The 24,532-nt window shown below is 35.0% G+C and overlaps 1 protein-coding gene across 3 annotated transcripts; it reads right to left on the reverse strand.

Moving 5' to 3' along the window:
* Positions 1–163: 163 nt before the first annotated feature.
* LOC128245993 (testis-expressed protein 47-like) lies at positions 164–12,696 on the reverse strand. 3 transcript variants are annotated; one of them, XM_052964221.1, is made up of 8 exons: positions 12,597–12,696; positions 6,598–6,670; positions 5,284–5,390; positions 4,422–4,685; positions 3,914–3,955; positions 2,702–2,765; positions 1,694–1,795; positions 164–1,260 (listed from the first exon to the last, which is right to left on the reverse strand). In XM_052964221.1, exons 1-8 carry the CDS (start codon positions 12,693–12,695, stop codon positions 1,217–1,219), a joined length of 795 nt encoding a protein of 264 aa, XP_052820181.1. In that variant the 5' UTR covers position 12,696; the 3' UTR covers positions 164–1,216. The 3 variants fall into 3 exon arrangements, with proteins under 3 accessions (XP_052820181.1, XP_052820165.1, XP_052820173.1); XM_052964205.1 differs by lacking the exon at positions 12,597–12,696 and adding an exon at positions 7,863–8,380; XM_052964213.1 differs by lacking the exons at positions 3,914–3,955; positions 12,597–12,696 and adding an exon at positions 7,863–8,378.
* Positions 12,697–24,532: the final 11,836 nt, after the last annotated feature.

Raw genomic sequence — 24,532 nt, forward strand, 5'->3', positions numbered from 1 at the left:
TATTCAGAACGTGACAAATACATCCAATTCAACCAAACCAATCTCGGCCTTTGTTTCCCATAAAAATGTTTGAACTGGATTTACCTAAATCAGGCATTGATAATAAATTTTGAACGGATAAAGAAATCCATACATTGAGGACTAAAGATTAAAATAATTTATGCACATTGCAATGTATAAATTTATTATTCAAAATATTTTAAGTACAAATGAATAAAATATAAACATAACAGTTAAATCACGAACATAACACAGCTCATTTACCAGAAAGAAAATGCAAAAACATAATCGACTAATACATTTATGATTCACTTTATTTTTTTTTCTAAACACAATGTCTGAGGTCGAACAAATGATATTCTTAAGTACTTAAAAAGTTCATTTGAAAACATATAAAAATATAAGTGCTCTAAGCAAACTCCAACATCTTATTCTTTTTATTAGTTGATGACTGTATATCTCAACAATACCCAAGTCATAGCTCGGCCTTTCTAAACATTATATTTCTGGCAGAATGTGTACCAAGTTTCATTTGAATATCATGAATTTTTGTTGAGTTAAGGCCAATTTTAATTGACTTCTAATGACATGCCGATGATGCTATCACCAACAGCACCAAGGCAATGACATTACCTTGATTGTTTTTTTTTCTGTTCGAAAATCAGATGATCTAAAAAATACAAAAATATCACAGACTTTGTAATAAGCAAAGAATAGCTCTTTGACATAAAAATATAAGTTAAACACATACACAAATGTTTTTCTATTATCAACTACTATAGCTAAAATTCAAAAACAAAGGCTTGGATAAAGTAGATGTTACATTTAAGTTAAGTTTATATGGTTATCACAAATCAAGGACAAAATCATTGTGTACTTTGACATTTGGCAAAAAACATGTCTTCAATGTTTATGTGTACCAAACTACAAGATGGCTTCTCATTTTGCTTAATTCATAGAGAGTTTACCAACTGGCACATAACTTAAGCCATTACAACATTGCTTATCTTAAGATGAGAACCTCTATTATTTCTGAGAAAATATTAAATTTGCATATTTAGATTATTTATCATGTGTGTTTTCAAAATAATTCAAAATGCCACTCAAAAGCTGAAAACATGTTACATCCATTAAAATGGTGGTGAAAAAGTGGAATGGAAATGTCTTCAGTGAATATTTTACTGAGAGAAAGGATGATATTTGTCCAAAACTGTCATCAATTGTACGGGAATAGTTTGGTTGGAAGAGGCCACACCATTTCTGAAAATAAAGAAACATGACATTAATATCATTCTTGAAAGATTTAAGGTAATATCTCCTGCAATAGGGGACTGATCATAGTCACTTAACCAAACCGTTCAAGACTCCAATGTCAGAAGAACATGACAAAGAGTAATTTATTTAAAAAAAAAAGTAATTAAAAGTATGAATTATGGGTAAAAGGTTGTCAAGTATGAAATCGACTTATGTTTAACAGATGAATAGAATTTTTCTTAGATTATATTCAGAAGAGACACAGGACAAATTTAAGCATTCATTAATTGAAGGGCAATATAACTTGTGTGTTTTCAATCTATCAAGGGTCATTACTAAACAATGGTTACAGACAGAGTTATGGGCCTTGCTACACATGTGCAGATTGTCACCAGTATTATGTGTACAAGTTTTGAAAAGTTGAAAAGTGTTTACATACCACTCTCAAGTGTGATGTCGAAGGGTCTGCTACGCTGGGACATATATTCGTCAGGGGAGATCATCACCTGATCGTTCTCCTCCATCAAGTAATGTAGATGGGCTAAAACCAGGAAGAACACACATGAACAAACTTAAAACTTTATCTTTAAATTGATAAACTTATCTACAAAACTGTGGATTTCTTTTAGACATTTCGGCCGGGGGGCCTTATAAATTCTCTCTTTTGGTGAATCAATACCATATGAAAGCCAGTCATGTTAGGGGGATGCAATGACAGAGGTAACTCAAAATTTGGGGGAAACTGCATGATTTAAACAAACAATATGTTGTATGCTTGACTGGCATGAATTTTGTGGTTATATATTGAACTCGAAGGGAAGCAATCAGTGAACCGTGTATAACATAGGAGAAGAGTTGTCTCTCTTAGAAAATCTTTAGATTTTCTGACAAAGGGAAAAAACTTACTTCAATAAAACATAACTCTGTACAAAGTTGCCTCCCTTAAAAATTACTACAGCATTTCAAGAGCCATAATCCAGTTTAGCTTGATGGATCTGTCTGGTTTAAGAATGAAACTAAGCTCTCATGGATATCTTACTACTGTTCACGTGTTTTTTTTATTAAAATATAATAAAAAGTGAAGACTGTATTGTGTTCACAAGCAATTATTTACAAATGCATGGGTGATGGACTCCACACTATTGCATAAGCTCTTTTGGCCAGTAGAGTAAACAATTCTACACCACTGGTTTTAATCACTTAAAAGACACATAATTTTATAATAAATGACAATTCAATGACACACTGTTTTGATTTATCATGTCATTTTAACATCGCACAAAGATACTTGTTACATGATGTGATGCCAGCAGAGTGAAATATGGCAGCATGAAAACCAGAACACTTAACATTTATACAAAGTATATATAATACATCAATTGAAACTGCAAACATCTTGGATACACATGTGTTAATTTATTGCTAAAATAAGATCAAGCATTGTTACCTTGCTGTGGCAATAAGTCTGGGAATTTTTCATGTAGCTGGTCAAGTGTAGTTTTGAACGATACCTGTAATGTATGTAAATGTATAACATAATTTTTATGAAGCAATAACGAGATCTGTAAATACAATAGCATTTGTCATACAGTAGTCTTCATTTTGATTTTCCCCATTACTATAAATATGTTGACTGTACTTGAATTTATTATAAGACTGCATATATATATATATACATATATATATATATATATATATATATATATATATATATATATATATATATATATATATATATATATATATATATATATATATATATATATATAGTGAATTGTGACAAAATATTTTTAAAAACAAGTTTTATCATTGGAAAAGATGTATGCTCCCCCAAAAAGTATTTTTTGAAAATATAATTTTCCATTTTTTTTCAAACTACCAATGATATGTATGGCAAAGGAGTTTGATGTGGACAGACCAGTTGTGACAAAGTATCATGCTACCAGGTGCTTAATTCCAGACCAGTTGTGACAAAGTATCATGCTACCAGTTGCTTAATTCCAGACCAGTTGTGACATAGTATCATGCTACCAGTTGCTTAATTCCAGACCAGTTGTGACAAAATATCATGCTACCAGTTGCTTGATTCCAGTCCAGTTGTGACAAAGTATCATGCTACCAGTGGCTTGATTCCAGTCCAGTTGTGACAAAGTATCATGCTACCAGTTGCTTGATTCCAGTCCAGTTGTGACAAAGTATCACGCTACCAGTGGCTTGATTCCAGTCCAGTTGTGACAAAGTATCATGCTACCAGTTGCTTGATTCCAGTCCAGTTGTGACAAAGTATCACGCTACCAGTGGCTTGATTCCAGTCCAGTTGTGACAAAGTATCATGCTACCAGTGGCTTGATTCCAGACCAGTTGTGACAAAGTATCATGCTACCAGTGGCTTGATTCCAGACCAGTTGTGACAAAGTATCATGCTACCAGTGGCTTGATTCCAGTCCAGTTGTGACAAAGTATCATGCTACAACACAGTACAGTACAAAAACAGCCATCAAGATTTCAGTTCAGTGATATCAAGTGCAGCAAAAGTTCACTGAGAGCTACAGAAATAAAACAAACATGCATCTATCATTATGTATTTCCACATCATTTGAATATTTGTAACGGTCACATTCTGGAAGGCAAATCACGGCAAACGTGCTTTAAGATTTACCAAATCCTCCTCCTTGAGGTAGCTTGTACCATCTTCACCTGTCTATATTTGGCAAGTGAAAGATTTTATAATCAAACCTTAAAGAAAATCAGTGTATATCTAACTAAGGTCACTGTGTACGACGTTGACGTCACTTTCTTTCTTCGATTGTACATTCATCGTCTGATGAAGGCGTAAAGCCAAAATGTTGAGATAAAAAAATAAATAAAAAAATAACCTGTTTGTGTGACTTTTTTTTGTATATTATTTCAAATAAATAGTTGTTAGTATGATAATTTAAAAATCAGATAGATCACCAGAAAAGGCATGGATAAAAGTTTATGTTTGCAAAATGTAACAAAAACTAGCACTACATGTAAGCATTGTTTATATGTATAAAAAAGCAAACATCTATAAAAAAATAAAATAAAATAAACTAGCAATTACCATGCCTAAGATACCCCCCCCCCCCCCAACTACACAAATCTTTAAATTGTATCGCAGTTAATAAGCTTATTTATAGGCTCACCTTTGGAGTGATTGCGAGCTTGTTTCCCAACTTGAGCAGTTGTCCGAGCATGTCCAGAATAATCCTATCAGCTCCCTCCGATGATTCGTATGACTCCATACGGGCAGCCTGAATGTCGAGGGTGCGGAAGTTCCACTGCTGGTAGAGACGGGACGGGATGTCGTGTGAGATGATGAGAATCTTGGCATCCTCCAGGAACCCATCCTCCGTCCGCTGTTCATGCATGATGTCCTTCATCACCTCTGTGATCATGTCTGATGATGTCTAGAACAAGGACGAGATAATTTAGGATTTAGGATTTTATGTTTTTTTTTTATTCTAATAAGAAAGAGATCAGTTCATTTATTCGTATAAAGGCCTAAATTTTTTATTTGGTTCAGGTTACCCAACTCTACCTATGAAATAGGCATGTTTTTATAGAAAAAAATAAAAAAGTGTGTGACTGAATATTTTGTTTAAAAACCTTTAAAGTTTTATACAGAATATTACTTTAACGCCATTTCCCAAATGACAATATCATTCTGACATAAAGCCTAACAGTAACTGGAAATGTGACCCGAGTGCTGGAAAATCAACCTACCGTTACCACAGGGAAGATGAGTAATGCGCATTACCAGACAGAGTGCTAATATTTTAGTGTATAATTTAAACAATAAAACTATGATATTAAAAAACAGTATGATCAAAATAACAGGGTTTTTTAAAAGTGTGTAATACCTTATTTTTTTACAAAATACTAAGGGCAGCAGGGTGCTGGAAAAGGGCAGCAGGTTGTTACGCCCTGCTATTTAGACAAAGCTGGAGCACTAGTATATCAAAGACCTAAACATTACTATTCAGCTAACCGTAGTCACCAACTTACCTCAAGGACGTGGACAATGTGTTTAAGGTAGACTAGGAGAAGACCAGTCATCGGCTCAGAGTGCTGGAAGTTGTTTTGTAGGTTCTTCAGCAGGTGCTCATAGTGGTCTGAAATAATAGAATTACATTGAAAGCATTATTGATATGAACTTTTATGTAAATCATGAGTATTTATGCACCAGTCGATTGTAACCACGCCCCCCCCCCCCCCAGGTCCGGGGAATAGCAGGGACTTTGACTTTCGGTCCAGCCAACCCCGGCTAAAATCCTTGCCCTGCTGGGACGAACAGATGGTAAAATCCCCGCCAAATGCCCCCGCACCCCAGGGACCCTAGGTTAGGCCCATTCCCCGCTATATTTAAAGCGAAGACAAAACCACCGCATTCACCCGGCACTGCGGGGCCACCTGAAAGGTAAAAACACTGCCCATTTCCCTGGCTATCCCCGGAATACCCCCGGACCTGGAGGTGCGGGGGCGTGGTTACAATTGACTGGTGCATTAGTCATATACTTTTTATCTGGGCCGTGTTTCAATAAGATTTCTTACCCATAAACCTTACACTGCATAAGAGTGCTAGGGGACTGTGACTCATAAAGTTATGAGCAGAATCTATTAGGATAAATGACCTTGCAATATTTTTATTGATACACAGTTTATGCCCAAAACCAGGTTATACCTGGAAATATATGATCTTAGACTTTACCTTAAATGGGGCCCAAATTATTCTAATTCAAGAATTTTTTGAAAATCAGTCCCAGCCTTCATGACTTTTAAACTGTGATTTGGTCTAGAACATGACTGTCTTCTCAGGTGAGCATGTTTTAGTAAAACCTTTCCTTTTTTTATAAACATTGAATCTAAAGAATCAGAAGTTATTTCATAACTGTCAGTTTATTACATTAAGCTGGGAGTGTGAAGATTATTATAGGTCCCTGCCTTAAGCAAAGACATAAATAATTTGTAAGTGTTGTGACTTTCCAATGATGTTTCAAAACATCCTCAAAATAGACAATGCTGATAAGCCCAAGAGGTTAAAAGCCACTTTTTTAGAAACAGGTCTACATTAATAAAAAAATGGCTATAAACTGATGACAGCACCTCTTAAGCCACATTAAGAGTGATTGAATACACTGAATTTGGATATAAACTTATACTGGAGTTTTATTTGCAGTGGATGTTCTTCAGTTAATGCTTCAAACTTGCTACTAAAAGATTTTACCTGCCTGGCCATGCAAAGGTGCATATTTTATAGATACAAAAAAACTCGAAATGAAGAACATGGATTTTAAGTCCACAAGTAAAATATCAACTTACTGCCGACATCCATTCTGTCCCCAACATTGTCACGCAACTTTCCAATGTAGACCAACCGATGGACAAGGTTTTTCTGAAATAAAAAATTGAAATTGGTTATGAAAAGATTTATAATACACCATTGAAAACATGGCCTGAGAATTAGACACAGTTTGTTTGAATTTACCCAACCAGATCACAAATTATGACGCATTTAGTTAAGTAAGATATATTTTTTTTAAAATGATGCAGTTTTATAATATTGTTTTAATTGTTTAAAGACATTATTTTTTTCCTCAGTAAAATCGTAATACCAAAAATTAAATTTTACGAGTGGTGTAGGAAAAAAAAGACAGGTGATTATAGTTTTTTAGAAACACATGCCAAATTGTGTTCACAAGTTACATCATTTCAGGAATGGCAGCATTGAAATAATAATTGTGTCCCTGACCCACTGTGTGCGTCCACGTTTGATTTAGAACTGAGAGTTGACTAAAATTTCAAAACAGTGAAAGTATCAAATTGATATTTTCACTGTTTGAATGAGTGAAATAACAATTTCATTTCAATGATGAATCTGACTTAAATATCAAACATTCAAAATATCAAACTGATATTTTCACTGTTTGAAAGAGTTATCAATTTCATTTCATTGATAATTCTCTATAAACCACCTGAAAACATTAAGATCGTATCTTTCTAGGCGTAACAACTCTGTTTTTGGCGTAAACTGTGTTTCAATAAAAATAATGTCAGGACATTTAACGCATAGATTCCGCCCATAACTTAACGGATGTACCCGAGCACTCTTAAAGCTGCACTCCCACAGATTGGCCATTTTTATAACTTTTTTTTATTTTGTCTTGGAAAGAGCAAATTTTTGCGTAAATATCTGCAAACCAATGATAAATGAGATTGCAAAAAATCAGGTCGTTGATTTTCATATTTCCGTTCGAAAATTAATGTTTTATGGCTTAAACTGTTACTAACGGTTTAAGAAAATGCACAAAATATCAATTTTTGAACTTTTATATAAAACTCTGCAATCTGATTTTTTGTCAGCAGCTCTATATAACTGGTTTCCATGGATTTTCGCAAAAATTGGCTCGTCCAAGACAAAAAAGTTGTCAAAACATTCAATCTGTGAGAGTGCAGCTCAAAGCAGCGTTAAGGTTTAAGATTAAGATATCTTATGTCCCTGATCATTAGATTCATAATTAACTTTCTCTGAAAGCATTTTTTATACATGTAACCAAGATTATACAACGACCACAGTGTTAATCTACCATTCTTCCTGAAGTTTCTCCATCCAGGAGACACCTTGTCTCGAAATAACTCTTCTTTGGCCACTCATAATCCTCCATTTTCTTTGCTTTCCTATCCGGACTCAGTGTCTTAAGCTTAGATTTACTTTTCACTCTAACGCTCGACTGAGCATCCTTATTAATTGGCTGCTGTTCTTCGCCATTCTGCCCATCAGCAGAAACTTGAACTAGTTCAGCTTCTGCCATTCTGTTAAACTTTTCTATTCCTTTTTTGTATTTTTTATCCCTGAATGGCTACCTTTATCCAAGATTCGAAACAAATCACAATTTCATGAATATTTTCTATAACAAAATTCCCTTTGAAAGTGAACCTGTGATTACGACTTAAAGTCTTTACAAACTGCACACGCTTTTATCTTCGGCCATAAATTATTCCTCCAAAAACTACTGATAAGTTTATGAAACTTTCATTTACAGAGCTGAATTCAAATGGCACAACTTATCTAATCTTGAGATACTCTCTTCCCCTCTCCTTGGAAGCCACTATGTAACTAAAACGCTGTTCAAATAAAGCAAAGGCATTGAAACTTTAATTTGAAGTTTATTAAATCGTTTAAATTTGCTAGAGTATAACCGGTTGCTATTGTTTAAAGAAGGATCATTTTCAGGATTAAATTTCATTCTAATGAGTTTATCTGTTCAAACAATTGTTTTTTTTTTAAACAGTTTTGGCAGAGGGAAGATCCATCAAACAGAAATATATGAACTTAAAATGAAAAAGCTGGATATCATTCTGTTGTTGATTTCAGGTAAGTTGAATTTTCATCATCTCAGTGGTTCATTTTTCTCTGCATCCATGTTTCCAGAATTTTCCACGTGTTTTCTTTCGTGAATACCAAGTTTTCTTAATTTCAGAATATATATAGCAAAAATATATGGAATGGCATTCCTTTATAAATGACATACGTTGAAAACCCTTAAAACGTTCAAAAGAAATTATAAGCTTCATTTATTGTGTGAATGATAAGTTATTTTACATGTTCTTTAACATATATGTATAATACAATAAATTATGTTTAATTTATAGTCATGTCCTTTGAGTGTATGTCAGTGAATGTTTAAGTATGAATGCATTTATTAACAGAATGTTTAATAGTTTTATATGTAAATGTATCTTTCTAGTTTTAACATTGACAGATGACTTGTTTTCAAGGATAATGCTTTTTCTTTTGTTTCTTTACTTTGAAGGTCATATTGAAAATTAGAATATATGTTCTCATATATGTCTTAATGTGTAACCTTCGGTAGATAAAGCTTTTATTATTACTATTATCATTATTATTGTTATAAGTTTGCAAATAGACAAGCATTTGTGGGTTTTTGAGCGTTAAATGATCCTGGATTTTACTTTGCCTAATTAAACCAAGTTAATTTATAAATCAAACGCAATATCTATTGCCTGTCAATCAAATTCACACATTAGAAAAAACTAATTCAGCCACTATCACCAATTGAACATATTCTTTTACGTATCATTGTGAAAACTTACAGCTAAGGGACGGGCTCATACAAGACAAAGAATCTATACATGTGTGTACCAGTCATTGAAATTTGTCTTTTGAGTGAACAAGCCCGAAATATTATACTACTGGTTGACATTACATTTTTGAACAAGCCCTGCAGTATAAAATCAGAATTTGAGCAAGCCCAGAAATCATTTTACCAGTGCAGGGCTGTCGGGCTTGTGCTAATTACAACCACTGATGTACAGTTTGCATTTGTTTCGCCAACAACCTGCCAATTGAATTTTAGCCATAAATTAAACCCTCTTAAGTGCCGGAAAACTTAAATTGCCACTAGGGCGGTACAAATTGACCGCAAAAGGGCACAATGGTCATGCTTTATTAGCTGATTGACAATTATGTATTGCCAAGTTTATTTTCAAACTGTAGTAATTAAGTACATGTAACTGTGGGGAAAAAAACAATTATTGGGACTCGTTTTTGTTCAGGACCCATGATTATGGAATATGCGAAGCCATATTAAAACTACATACTTAGAATAACTACTTTTTATTTTTTCCATAGGCCAAAAAAAATATGGGTTGGTTTGGGTTACATCCTTTTCAAAAAAGGAGAGGTATGTTAGCTTTTTTTTTATTAGGCTTTATACAAGTTAAAGTAATCAGTATTTATCAGTAGTTTTCAGTATATATCTTTTTAAACTACATATTAAAACACATATACATGTTTTTTTTATCAAACAAAATACATCTTTAAAAGCAGTAGGGTCGGTGCCTATTTTGCTGTTAGGGTTGGGTAACCAGAAAGTGTTTTTTTTTAAGTCTGCCAAGTTTTCATCGTTTACAAATCAAAATTAAGGTCAAAATACAGCCTCGAAGACAGGATATATTAATTAATTAATATATGCTTGGTGGTCTGTGTTTGTGCAGCTTGCAGGAATTCGCTCAAGTACATGAAGATTTGAAAATGAAACGAAGTAGATTGTTTTTGCTTTTTTTGTACAGTACTTTCCCTGGACTAGAATTTTTTAGCTGGAGGTCATGTTATCTTGAAAGTTAACAAGTTGGGGTTCTCTGGTATCTAAGTGGGGTCCCATTATAATGCTACGCTCGCAATGAGTTTATTTTCGGAGTCCAAAAGATAAAAAGTAAGTTAATTGGGCGTCAAATAAACTTGAAAATTGCATCAGGGACTCTGGTATTCTGCATCAAGGAACTCTTTTCAATATATATATATGGATAATAATATATATAATTTATATAATATAGTGTTGTAAGATAAATTTGGTAATTAAACTGATTAAAAACTCCAGGCTTATTTCAAGTGTGGTTCAAAAACTTTGAAGACATTCGCTATAACAAGCAAAGTTAAAATAGGTCTAAAAGTCTTGGATTAGATTCATTCATCCTACTTTGATATTTAAAAGTATTTGCTTAAAAACTTACTTAAATATATCTATTTAAGAGAAAATTACACTACCCAAGATAAAGCACAAACTAACTTTAATCATGATGATTCAAATGATTTTATATTATGCACGGTCCTAAATATTTGGCAACCTATATAATGGTCAAACCTCAATAATCATCAATGTCAATTATAAATTTCCCGTCTGGCTGGCTATCACGCCCGCATGTAGACTATCCTGAGATGCCAATTGACCATTGTTTATCAGTTTTTTTCATAGCAATCTGATATCAGAAAGCTGAGAAATAGCATTTGTCACAGATTTCTGAGACAGCCAGACACACTTAAACAATGCTTTCAAACCATACCAATATTATACAGGGTCACAAGGAGTAAAATTTCCCGTTACTGGTGATAGTTATCCTAAATGAAAGAATTGCATTGATGTGAATTAATGCTATTTTTTTTAATTGTGTTTTGTCATAACCTCTTGACTTAACATCCATTTTGTCCATGAATAGGAGACAAAATTCAGTTTACAGAAACAGTTTTGCAGTGGTTAACTGGATCTTGAGATTGTTATGCTTCGTATTGATGTGAATGATTTATATTTTCAGGATGGAATGACATCTGCTTGTTTCAAACCTTGCAGGATGCTGGGGTGTTCTTGAAGCTGACTCAGTCTGGCATTCTCTTTACACTGAATGGTGTGATAAAGTGGGCATTCACTTGACTCAAGATGGTAAATTCAAGTAAGACAGGAAAAGAAGAGGTGGAATGAATTGGAAACCCCTGATGTCAGCAAGGCTGACGTGGAAAAGGATCCATTTAAGGATAATGCAGGACAATTGTATTCTGTAGCGATCAGAGTTCTGAAGAAATCTACAATGAGGAACATAACAGAAAGCTTTGCTGAAGTCAAGCAGAAATGAAGTAATTTGTATGTCGTTCGAGAGATTGTTCAGTTGTTTTTTTCAATGAGCTCAATTCAAAGGTTCAAAGAAAACAAACATGGTGTCGGTCAGTAAATTGTAAGGATGCAGAAGGAATCAATGTGTGACAGGTAGTTGGTAAAAACGATGATCAAGAATGTCATGAGATAGAAATTAAAGATATCAGACACTCTAGGAGAGTAGTTTGATGGTGAAACGGGATCTAACCTTCTTGAGCATTGCAGCAACTTTAGAAGCAGCGACCTGTCCATGGTTGAATGAAATGTGTAATTGTTGCATAAGACTTGGAGAAAAGTGCAGCTGTAGCCAATTTTAATAGAATATGACTGTGAGTTTGAGTGACGGATTATATAGTTTGGTCATTACACCTTTCTACACCATTCAACAACTGCTAAATAAGTCTTTGGCAAGTAATTCAAGTGCACAATATCTGAGTCCACTGTCAGAATCAGTATTTTTTAAGTAAAGACAGAAACATATTCCGACCATTATTTGCAAAAAGAATACACAAAATCGTCTTTCTGCTTTAAAAAAGAAAGTATCAAACATCATTATTATAGACTGATAAATAGTTAGTGAGTCAATGTTAATGCATTGATAATAAGTTTATATATGCTGTGTACTTCAATTATTTTCTTTTTGAACAAAAAAACGGAAACTTGCCAATGAGTTTTATTATTTTCCCTTTTGGCTTTAAGGTTTTAATTACAGCTTGTTTGTATCGCGCAGGGAACCATGCATTGAAGTAATCGCCCGTAATTATACCCCACCCACTAAACAGCCATTGCGTAGATTTAATAAAACATGTTAACTAGTAGTTTACCAATAAACAGGTGTTTCAGATAACATCAAATCATTCTATTGTAGTTAACCTTATTTAGTGCCCTGTTCTTATCTTCTATGATTTCCAGAAGCGATGGTCTTCGCTCTCCAAGCAGTGAGTCTTCCCTTTCCATTGCGGAGGCCGCCATCTTGAAAGTATTCTTTAGTTACTATGACAATCCCGTTTTTGAACCCAAAGAAAATCTACAAAAATGGCGGAGTGCACGTGAAAACAAACATACAAACAATAAAGTCTAATAGAATCTAGAAACGTTAATGAATATTGATTGTTATAGGATAACTCAACTTGAACAACTTTTTAGGTATAAGAATATGTTAAAATGACCAAAATATATCCATTCTTATCATAGAAGTTACGTTTGTAAACAGTCGGGACAGGTATTAGCGATCAAAAACGTCGTTGAATTTCATGAAATTTCTCAACTCATGACAGATACTCGTCTAAGAAAACTGTTCACCGTTACACAATCGGTTGGGGGGGGGGGCACCCGGCTAGCCCCACCCCCTTCCCCGCCCCCTTTAATCGTCAAAGATTACTTTGTCATTTTGCGGGGAAAAAGTTATGAAAAATGTTCAAAATGCAATATTTGGACTAGAAGTTCTTATAATTTTCGTGATTTTGTGTGTGTGGACGGGGTTGTGGGGGGGGGGGGGCGCAACCCAAACCCCTCCACACATTATAAACCATTTATATTTCGGTTTTGAGGGAGGAGCGAATGTCAAAAGGTTGTTAAACCCATTATAACGTCAATTCCTAGGTCCGCCCCTGAGTTTTATCTTTATTTCAGTTTTATGAACCATTCCGACTTTATTTTACACGTTGTATGTATGTATGTATTTCTTTCGACCTTGCGATCAAGGATAACCCGTGAAAGTGCAAGCACTTTTTTCCGACGGGGTCCTTTGTTTTTGCTGACGGGACAGCACGCTGAAGAGACAGTGGTGGGATACAAGGAAATCCGGGTGCGAGATCCTAGCTCTTTTTCGAAGAGACCCTTTGGTTCTTTTACGTGCTCGGTGTACAGCACCGATACACGGGGTACAACTTTCCTGGGTTAAACCAGTATTGAGTACACCACTTTTCCAAGCACTACCCTTTAAATGCCAAGCGCCAGGCAAGGGAGCTACTTGTACCAACTTTTAACGTCTTTTGGTATGACGCGGCCAGGGATCGAACCCACGACCTCCCGCTCCGTCGGCGGACGCTTATCCACTAGGCCACGGAGACGGTTCTTTATTTTACACGTTGCTATTACTAGTTTGATATGACATGCCCATGTTCTAACTTTTACCTAAAAACAAATTACCTGGACCAAGAAGTTCAACAAACACATCAACTTGTTAGTTAATTAACGACGTAAACAAATGAATAATCTACATCTATGAAGATAATACAGAATATAGAATAAAAATAAAATTAAAACGGTTTACCGATCATAATATGCTTTTAATTTTCAACTATTTTCAAGAACAGACAATACTGTATGAAATTACATAGATTTTAATGCAATGGTTGTTTCCCTTAGACTGTAAATAGCTCTTTTAGATTTTCTCCATGTATGGAGAGCATAACATATATAGAGCAGTTTTAATTGGTACCAAATTACATCATAAATGTCAAATAATGCAGGTTTCTATATACACAACAATGACATAATGCAAGGGCGTACCTAGGCATACTCAAGCCAGTACACCCAGGCGTACAAATGAATTAAGGTTCCCACGAAATGGCCAGTAAAAGGTCCCACGTCAGGGGATATCGGTCCCGCTCCAACTCCATAATTATATCATATTGGGACCAGAATGTAGAAATACCTTTACTTTTTTCACCGCTCTCAAGTGTACGGGCGTACATTTCAAAATGTTTCAGGTACGCCCCTGTAATGTATACAAAGTTAATGACATGGTGGTTTTAAAGTCGAGGGTTAAGAGCCCTACACTTGCAAAGTAGGTGAAGATAGCAACTAAATTATCAAAAAAAATAAATGAGTAATTGCTCATGGTGTTTGGTTTATTTGTTTATAATTGCAGGGTTTTGGAACGTAGAAGCGAAAACATAATTCTAAATTCCAAACTGCGTTAGCAAAATAAAAAATGTAAATGACTTTAATAGTATGGATACACAAATGTGAAAAGTTATCTCAGACTGGTTTATATTGTTGAAAACAATTTAAGGATGCACTCTTATTCCCAAATAAGATTAACCACAATTAAAACAATTGTTTTAATATACCAAAAAGTGAAGAAATGCCGAAAACAATGGTTCTTATGAAAGATACCGAGTTCATTTTGAACGAAATGTGCAGAAAACACGGTATTTCTTCCGTTTAAGACCACAGTAAATCACAGTGAATCTTTTAGCATTAACCAATCATTTTATATTTTTGCCTTTTCAGCTTTTAAATACATGGTTACAATCTTGATATCAGTAATTATTTTTTTCATAAATGCATTGTTTAGTAAGTAGTTAAAGGTGTATCACTCAAAATTTATATTTGTTTAACATGTGTATTTATTGATTTTGAATAAGAGTGTCACTTTAAAGTTCTTTATATTACACTTCATGTGTATTATATATTTTTTACAAAATTGAAACAGTTTCTGTTTTAATAGGCACGATGCATAAAAGAGCCGCCTCACCTATTTCTTATTATAATTGTTCGTATACATCTTTAAGATTTGTGTATGTTGTATCAAAAGTGTGGCAGACTTGTATTGAATGTTATGGTAAGTAGTTAATAACAAAAGCATTTATTAGTTATTGAAAAATAAATGGAATCAACAACAACAAAGGACAACGAACCAAACAAATCTCAAAAACGACTCGATTATAGACCTATATAACGAAATGCAATATAATAATGAATACAAGTATACCATTTTAAGCAAATACGTTTTTTGTATAAAAGAACAGATGCACTGCATTAATGTGTATGTCCATGTTATGTTGCTCTAACTTACGCACATTCAAACATGTTTTAAGCATCTTTGCTACTCCACAACTAGCCAATTCACAATATTGTATTTACTTAACTCACGGTTACTGTATGTTGGACAGCACGGCCGTATATTAGGATGAATCCCTCAAACACGGTGGTGGTGTTAGTAGTTTATACTCCGGGTCCCGGCGTGAGCACATTGAAGGGTCACAGAGTGACAGTTCGACCACCGGACACCTATCCTGGGCAGAACCAGTACTAGGTGCCTTCACCTCTGCAAGGAACTGACAACTTCTGTACATGCCATGGGCAGAGGTACAGTGCGAATGGTCGTAGAAAGGATTTCATAACCAATCACAACAGAAGTGACCTGGCCCGCCCGGGAATCGAACCCGGGTTGTCCGATTCAGAGTCCAACGCTCTACCGATTGAGATAACCGGGCGGACCCCTCAAACACGTCTTGTCGGGTCCAGGGTTAGCAGTTCGAGAGCGCCGCTCGCTGCCACGCATGCGCAAAGCTTACTTGATTCCTATACCGAAATATAACCGGCTAACATATACTAATACTTTCACCACACTCCTCCCCACTCTATAAAAAGAACCTAAACAGGGGAGGAAGTAATTTATATTCAACGTCAATTTAAGGACTTTAAAACGCATGCGTGGACTTCCAACGTCCAATTTAGAAAACCCTAACCAATTTAGGATAACATCAGTACTAGTAATCCCAACAATTTGAGCCCTAAAAGTATAGTTCACACAAATAGTATTTAAAGTGCCAAAATATTCGAAAATTTACTTAATTGAATGAAAGTGTGAACCTATTACACTAGTACTGATAAAAATATAGCAATTGTACCTAAAATGGCAAAAGTAACAATTAGTACATAAATTGTGACCTGCAAGGTTTCACAATTTACTCTCGTTCTTGTTCTTCACATGCTGTAAGCACGACTTTTTTATACACCACAGGGATATCTTGTTCTCCTTCAATGCATTTTTATCTTGAAAACTTTCACTCTCCCGCCATATCATCACACCCTTTTCCCCCTCTTCTATCAATAGAGGTTCCAGTAGCACTCAATGGTCAGGAACGACACTAATGTCCTATTTCAAGATAAACCTCAATATCACCTGCAAATATTCCAAGGCTCTTATAGGGTACATATGGTTTGTGTTTGTTAGTCTGACTGCTGGGTATATTCTTAATTGTAAAGCTTGGAAAGCTCTCATTCCTTTTAAAAATTCTATTTCTTGTCCTTGGATGATCATTTATGCTATCAGGAATATTACATTGGACTACTGGCCTAGATCACCTTCATACCCAATGGGAGAAATAAATGTTCCGGTCACCTAGCCGCCTTTGGCATCACGGCTCACCTGAAAGGTTGGTTGGAGGATGCAGCTGGTGCTCCACGATAAGAAGTGTTTGTAGAGCCAGATGACACGGGCTTCTGTCTTGTATTCCTTGAAGTTGTCTTTGTAAATGATGTAGTAGTTGAGGAAAAGGTCAAGTAGAGAAAGAGATAGATTGCTGTGTAACAGCAGGTTCTGGACGGTCGTTGTCCTCACTAGAATGTCTAGTTCTTGGACTATGGGGTGACAACTTCAGGTTCTCCACATTGCATACGCTTACTGCATTGGTCATTACGTTTTCTGCTGGTTAGCTTTGTTTGCTTTTACTATAATACCCAGTAGTTTCTAAGTTAAAGGCATTTTACCCCCTGTTCATTCCACAGGTCTACCTTTAACGCATGGCAGTTACCATACATACTCTGTCCCTTCAACCTCATGTTGAGTGCCATGTCTTGCCTTGATTTATTTGCGACACACTTGTACTGCAGAGCTTTGGTGTAACAGACTTCACTTGGATCCCAACTCCCCGCTCGAGTCCCAATTCCCCGCTCGAAATGGCTGGAGGCAGCTCTTCCTCTGTCGATCGATCAGAGGTGCTGGAGGCAGCTCTCAAGTCCCTGGCCTTTATCGTTACACAAAAGGTTACAGCCCACTGAATGACAAATCCTCCAATTTCAAACTTATAGCTGTAAGCTAAACATTCATTCATCACCAGTATAAATTGCGCGTCCGCATATACTGTAGCGTTTTTCTTGAGGATTATTCAAACATATTCAAACAAGCTGTGTCTGTACTTTTGCGTGCAACGCACATAGTACCTATACATCCGGTTAATTTTCATTTTCACTACACCAATTCCCAGTTTGTGGCTCTGGACAATCAACTTTAAAATGTCCCTCTTCCCCACAATTGAAGCAGAAGTTACCCATTCCCTGTCTGGGCCTCCTATATTCCCTAGGAGCTGGTCTTTGACGGCGTTGTAATTCTTCCACTGCCTTTGTCAAAGCATCCATCATCTCCAGCATACTCGTACCCGCTGCACTTTCCTGTACAGCATTAACCGAAACTTCTTCTCTCGGTTTCTTCCCCTTCTTACCATCAATGGCCTGGGAAATATGCTGGAAATACTTCATTGTGTTCATAGCCACTTCCAATGACTTTGGCCTTTGTGTCAGGGCATGCTTACCAGCTTCCTTTGTCGGTACATCCCTGGCAGAAATGGTGCACAACTTCTTCTGTTAAATGCCACTCTGGAAGGTTATAAAAGGCATGGGTGGCGAGCTCAAGTAGCCGGTCCGCCCAGTCTTCGAGAGTCTCATCTGGTGCCTGCAAGGCTTGTCGAAACATGACTTTGGACGTCTCTATGACCTCCCTTGTTCCGAAACGCTCACCTAGACGAGTTTTCAAAGTGGCATATGTGAAAGTCACAACTTCTGAATAAATGGCATAAAATTCACCAGCTTTTCCTGTTAAGCTCCAAACAAGACGCTGCAAGCGTTCAGTTTCAATCCATTTATAATAGTCAGCACACATTTCAAACTTTTTACGAAAGGCCAACCAGCTTGTTTTGCCATCATATCTCAGATCTTTTGAGTTCAATGCCTGGCCCTCTTTTTTCACCATTTTTGCTGGCTTTTCGCGAACTGTCAAGGCCCCTAGTTTATCTACCAAACCTGGGCTTGTTGAAGAAGAACTTGATGTTGCACGACCCTTACCATCCTTCATGCGCCTTGACTTTGTTCGCTGCCGGGACACATGCTGATCCTTTCCTGTAACCCCTGTTGGACATGCTGGAAACCTACTTAGGCTCCAGGCAGCGTCTTGGTCAGTGTCGTACGGAGTTGAAGCATAAGTAGGCTTGTCCGCTATGGTCACCTTCTCAGCTACTCATTGAGGGTTCAGTCTTTTGTACTTTTCAAACTCTTCCAAAGTAGCAAGGTGCATCTTTTTCAGGGCGTTCAGTTCTTGGGCCATGTGTCCGACTTCCTCTCTGATCATTCTAGCATCATCATTGCTTTTAATTTGGTGAGCAAGATCACTTTGGCTAATGTGTTCCGCCATTTTCACAAAATCATCCAGTTACTCAAGATCAAAGTTTAAATAAAATAAAGTTTAACTTACAAAAGAAATTACTTAAATATCGAAACACAAAAAACAATTAACATAGAGCAGCATTAAAGAAAACTAACTAACTTACTATTTTTAATTAATAAACAAATAAGATATTCAGATTTAAATTTTCAAACAGTCCATTTTAGTACAGTGCAACTGTATACTGGATGTTTAGCCTGGTAATATGTCGATGATGCAAAACGATTACAACTTACGTCCAGTGATATGTCTGCCCGTGCAACGGGTTAATGAATATAACATCTGGATGTAACAACACCAGCACCCCCACTTTCAGGATCCCGAAACCATCTGTCACAACAATGTGTGATCTGGAGGCTTGTGTAACAAGCTCTGTATCCTGATGAAAGATGTAAAATATCAATTGCTGGGAATACACCAACTCAATCCGGCATGTACCAACCTTTGACAACTATGCATCGATATTTAATTTCCTGGAGAGCTATCCCATATAATTATTCATGGCTCTGTCCTGCTGTTTATAAATGTAAACAAATGTCCATTTTCTAGTACCTTTGCATATCAATTAGCTTACCAAACACAGATCTGCAAGATCTTACAAATGGTATCTCATCACTCAACTAAACTGCCAAATTCAGCACTGACAGCTTATGGCTATGTATTATATATTGAAAGTATAAAAACACATGTTACAATAACAAATTACAATCAATCCGTGTGTTAAACAGTCGTTATTCACTTCAATATAAGCAAGTACTCATTTGTTTCCATCTTGGATTGCCGCATGCGTGTAACGCGTTTCCGGTCTAATTTCCAAAGACGGTTCACGTGTTCTCAAACTCTTGCAAAGAGCTTTATTCATGCATACCTAAATTTAATATACAAGGCCATGCATAATTATTCATCCTAACAGGTTGAGTTTAGCATCCATGGGGGTTTTAAAGACGTGAACACCGAATTTCAGGCTGCAAGCCAACTCGTCAAAATTCACCTATTCTCTTCCCCTCCGCAAATTCGTTTTGTAGACCTCGTCGCCATTATTGTATTTACTCAACTCACGGTTACTGTATGTTGGACAGCACGGCCGTATATTAGGATGAATCCCTCAAACACGTCTTGTCGGGTCCAGGGTTAGCAGTTTGAGAGCGCCGCTTGCTGCCACGCATGCGCAAAGCTTACTTGATTCCTATACCGAAATATAACCGGCTAACATATACTAATACGTTCACCACAACAATCTGATATTTCTACCGAAATATTCAGTATATTAAAACACTGTTCTCTTTCGCTTATAGTCATGAATTTTCTAAAATAAACCAGACCTTAAAGGTCAAAGACATGCTCCCATGGTGTTTGCCTTACATGATCGTTCTTTGAACAGTAGCACCACATGATATGTTCTGGCAAGCTTTCAGACTTAAGCTTACACATATCACAGTGGCGAGAGTATTGTCTCGTCATTAATTAATAAGACACTTAAGTTCATAAGAAATGAGCACATTGGCAACAAACAGTCTTGGAGATGCCTTTGCAGCTTACCGTGAATTTGAATATTTCCCCGGTGTGATAATGTTCGGGGTGAGCCACCATGAATTAAGTGAAAACAACTTCAAACACATCAACAGCTGAGGCACTTTTTGTTGTTGTGAGCCCAGACTAATGATGGTCTCAATTATCCACTTGTCTAGCATTCTATATTTGCCCGAATTGCTGGAGTATAATTTGGTATTTTTGTTTGTTTTGGGAGTAACCATTAAATGGGAAAATGTTCTAAACTAGAATCAATTTTAAGCAAACTGGTTTGCATGTTCAATGTTGAATAATTCAGCAAGTTGCACCCTGTTTTAACATTAGAACGAATATTTAAATAGTTATAAAATAAATCTTGCAATTTAAATTGGAAACCAACTGAGGGAAAAGATTATCAATGTATTCTATCAAACTTCTTTTTGTACTTGTTCAAAGAAACATTTGCCTCGGTTGTTAGGTTAGCGCAATGAGTATAAAATTAAATACGTATTGGTTGTTTTACACTAAAAACGATGAAACTTGATTAATCGTCATTGTAAGATGGAAAAAAAGTATTCCTAAGTTACGCCCCAATATTCAAACTAGCTTTGCATATGGATACCATGGCAAATTTTCCATCATTTCATGTCAAACATACATGCTTGAAAACAAGTAAAACTTTTCTCATATTTGTATTTGTTATATATTCTAATTTTCTTATAAAATTTGATCATTTACTTAAACAGGGTCAAGGTCACGTGATGATCTGGAGGTCAAATTTCGCCATTAGTCCAAATTTTAGAAGAAATTTACATGCTATTTCTATAGTAGTTTCTGTTCATATTAATTGCATTAATTACCATATCGAGGGCTCAACGCAACACTATTGTAACTCAGTTTTTTTATAATTTTTTTATAGGAGGTTGAAAAAACTTCACATTTTTTTGTGTCATACATATTTTATAGGAGTCTTAGTACATTTATCAATTTATTAACCCAAATAGAAAATTGAAATATGATGTTTTGTTTTTATTATATTTGAATAAATATTAGTTACAATAGTGTTGCTTCTGAAAATGAGAAAATAACGTTTCATTTTTCAACGCAACACAATTGTAACTGAACTTGCAATAGTGTTGCAGTGCATTTTTTTCTCTGATTTAATTTTTAATACTGCAACACTATTGTAACTAAAGTTGCAATGGTGTTGCAGTATCTTTTTTACCAGTAATTTACATTGTGCAGAGCAACACATTGATATTTTTGTTTTGTTTTCAAGTTGTGCCTACATAATAATTAAAAACGTAGCTGAGAACACATTTAATTCCTCATAGTTCTTTGTAAATTTTATTAAAAGTCAAAATTGCCGTTTTTATTCAATTAATAAAAAAGGCACAAATTGTTAATTTGAATCTTAGTGTGCTGTGTACTGCACTGTGGATTTATTCAATTGCCCAGTGATATATCATTAATTGACTCATAATAATAAAAAAGGTTGCAGTTATCTGTTTATTATAACATAAAACATAACTTTCACTAAAGGAACTTTAAGTACATATTTAAAAGTAATTATGTATATATAATTATGTAAATTATTTTATATACTAGAAATTTCATCAATTCATTTGTGAAGTCAGATTCTCTTTACAATTCATTTAGTTTATGATTTAATACTCTACTGTTCCTTGAAAATTTGAAATACAACAGACAAAAATTGTTAATAATAACTTGCAAAATATTAATTATGTCCAACGGTTTAAGTGTTCCTACATTTGATTAATAATAACAAATTTTAGAAACTTCATAACATTATTGTATATCAATAGTGCAAGCAGTACATCTCAACAATTTGAGTTTTTAAAAATCTTTTATAACATAAATGATGTTACCATCATAGAATGGTTCCTAGTAACTAGTGTAATAATGATGCAAAATAGCTATATACATACCATTTTTGACATTAAAGCAGCAGTTTATTTATTTTACCCTGTAAATCATTGAAATAGAATTTATTATTTAAATAGAATCTCACATTCGTGGTCATTTAAACAAAATTTATTTAGTTACATTTACAAAATTGTCTAAAATTGATAAAAAGTTTACACAGCTCATTTTAATCAATTTTAGAAAATTGAATAAATTAAAAAATCCCTTATTGAATGAACACTCATGCTATCCCCTATGTTTGGCAAATGGGAAATACACTGAAATAACAATAAGCATTCAAATTAATAATCTGACATTAAATTAGTACATCATAATAAGCATCATTTGCAACTATAGTACCGGTACTTCAGTTTCACTAAATACAAAATGAAACATAGCGATGTTGGTTCTATGATAAATAATTAGATATCAATAAATTCATTTATAGATATCTATACTTCTATTGATCTCATAATTTTTTATGTTCTAATTTTTGAAGAACACTGTATTAGTGGCATATAAATGTGTTTTTGTTTAATAGTTAAGCATGATTTTAAATCCCTTAGCCTATCAGCCTCACTTTAAAAAAACATTATTGACAAGACGTTTTGAAGATGCACTCTTACTCCCAGATAAGATTTACCACAATTAATAATATTGTTTTAATATTCCAAAAAGGATGAATAAATGTCGAAAACAATGGTTCTTATGAAGGATTAATTTGAAAGAAATGAGCATTAAACACGGTATTACTATCTCAAGAGACTATAGTAGACCACAAGTCAATACATCTTTTAGCATTCACCAATCATTTAATATTTTTGCGCTTTCTGCTATTAAATACACGGTTACAATCTTGGTATCAGTAATTAATATTTTCCATGAATGCATTATTTAGTAAATGTTTTAAGGTATATCAGTAAAAAAAGTTTGTTATACATGTGTATGTATTGATTTTAAATAAGAGTGTCACTTCAAGATATCATCATACAAAAAAAATGAGTTTTAACTCTCATAGTATGAAAAGATTCCAAAATGACTTGCAGACTTACTGAGAATCATAGGGGAGCAAAACATAGAATGGGTGATGCACCCTAGGGATAGTTCCCTTCTTACACAAATTTATCAAGTCCAAGTATTTTGCCTTTGAAATTGGAATGCCATCTTGGTGTAGCTGTTTCAAAATTATTGACTGGACTGGAACTCTGTGGATCTGTCTTTTGAACAAGTTCACTTCCTTCTGAGGGCCATGATAGCTTGTTTGATAAGAGAAGCTATTTGGCCTCTCTGAGGTATATTATACTGTCTTAATTTCATTTTATCTGACTTTTTCATTATCTTCATTTATTGAAAAGTTTTTTATATTGCTTGCCACCTGTTTTGCGTCAAAAAGTCCGTCACACTCATTCCTTTTTATGTGAAGCAGTTCGGACAATTGCTGCCCACTGCCCACTTGTATAAACACTAGCATGTTTTGAAGCCCTCTCAACTGCAGCATGTATTGAATCTCCTTCATTTTGTGTATGACATTTTTGCAAATAATTGTGTGTTATAGACTTTAGCCCAAATTTGTTTAAACAGTACCATAGCGTACTGAAGTAAAACTTGTTCTTGTTTTATGCACTACAGTTATCAGAGAAAAAAACGAATTTCTTTTTCCCTTTACCTGCCTTTTTTGTATAAAGTTATACAGGCAAGATGCTACTTCATTGGCTCCACGCCCAGATATGGTTTCGTTCCAGAGGTAACAATAACCTTGTCGGTTTCCATACTGATATATTGTGAAATTGTATGTACCAAGTCTGCGCTTATAAAACAGTTCAGACTCAAAGCCTTTTGGTGTTATCAATACTTGTTCAAGATCAAAACATGCTCCAACTAAGTCATCTTCATTGCCATCTTCTACCCTTTTCTTTGTTGATTCTTTTTGACGACGAGCATGTTCTTTATTTGCAATATGTAGCCTATAAGTTTCATGATTGTTTTCTTTTTCCTCATCATTCATGTCATTAAACGCAGAACAAAGGTCACATCTATCTTTTGATGGAACATGAAATGACAAGTTGAATTCAGAATTGAATTTTTTGGAGTACATACAATGTTTAACTGGGTGTTCATTGTAAGTTGCATCCTTGGAGCAATC

Source organism: Mya arenaria, chromosome 2 (genome assembly GCF_026914265.1).
Source record: "Mya arenaria isolate MELC-2E11 chromosome 2, ASM2691426v1".
NCBI classification, from domain to species: Eukaryota; Metazoa; Mollusca; class Bivalvia; order Myida; family Myidae; genus Mya; species Mya arenaria.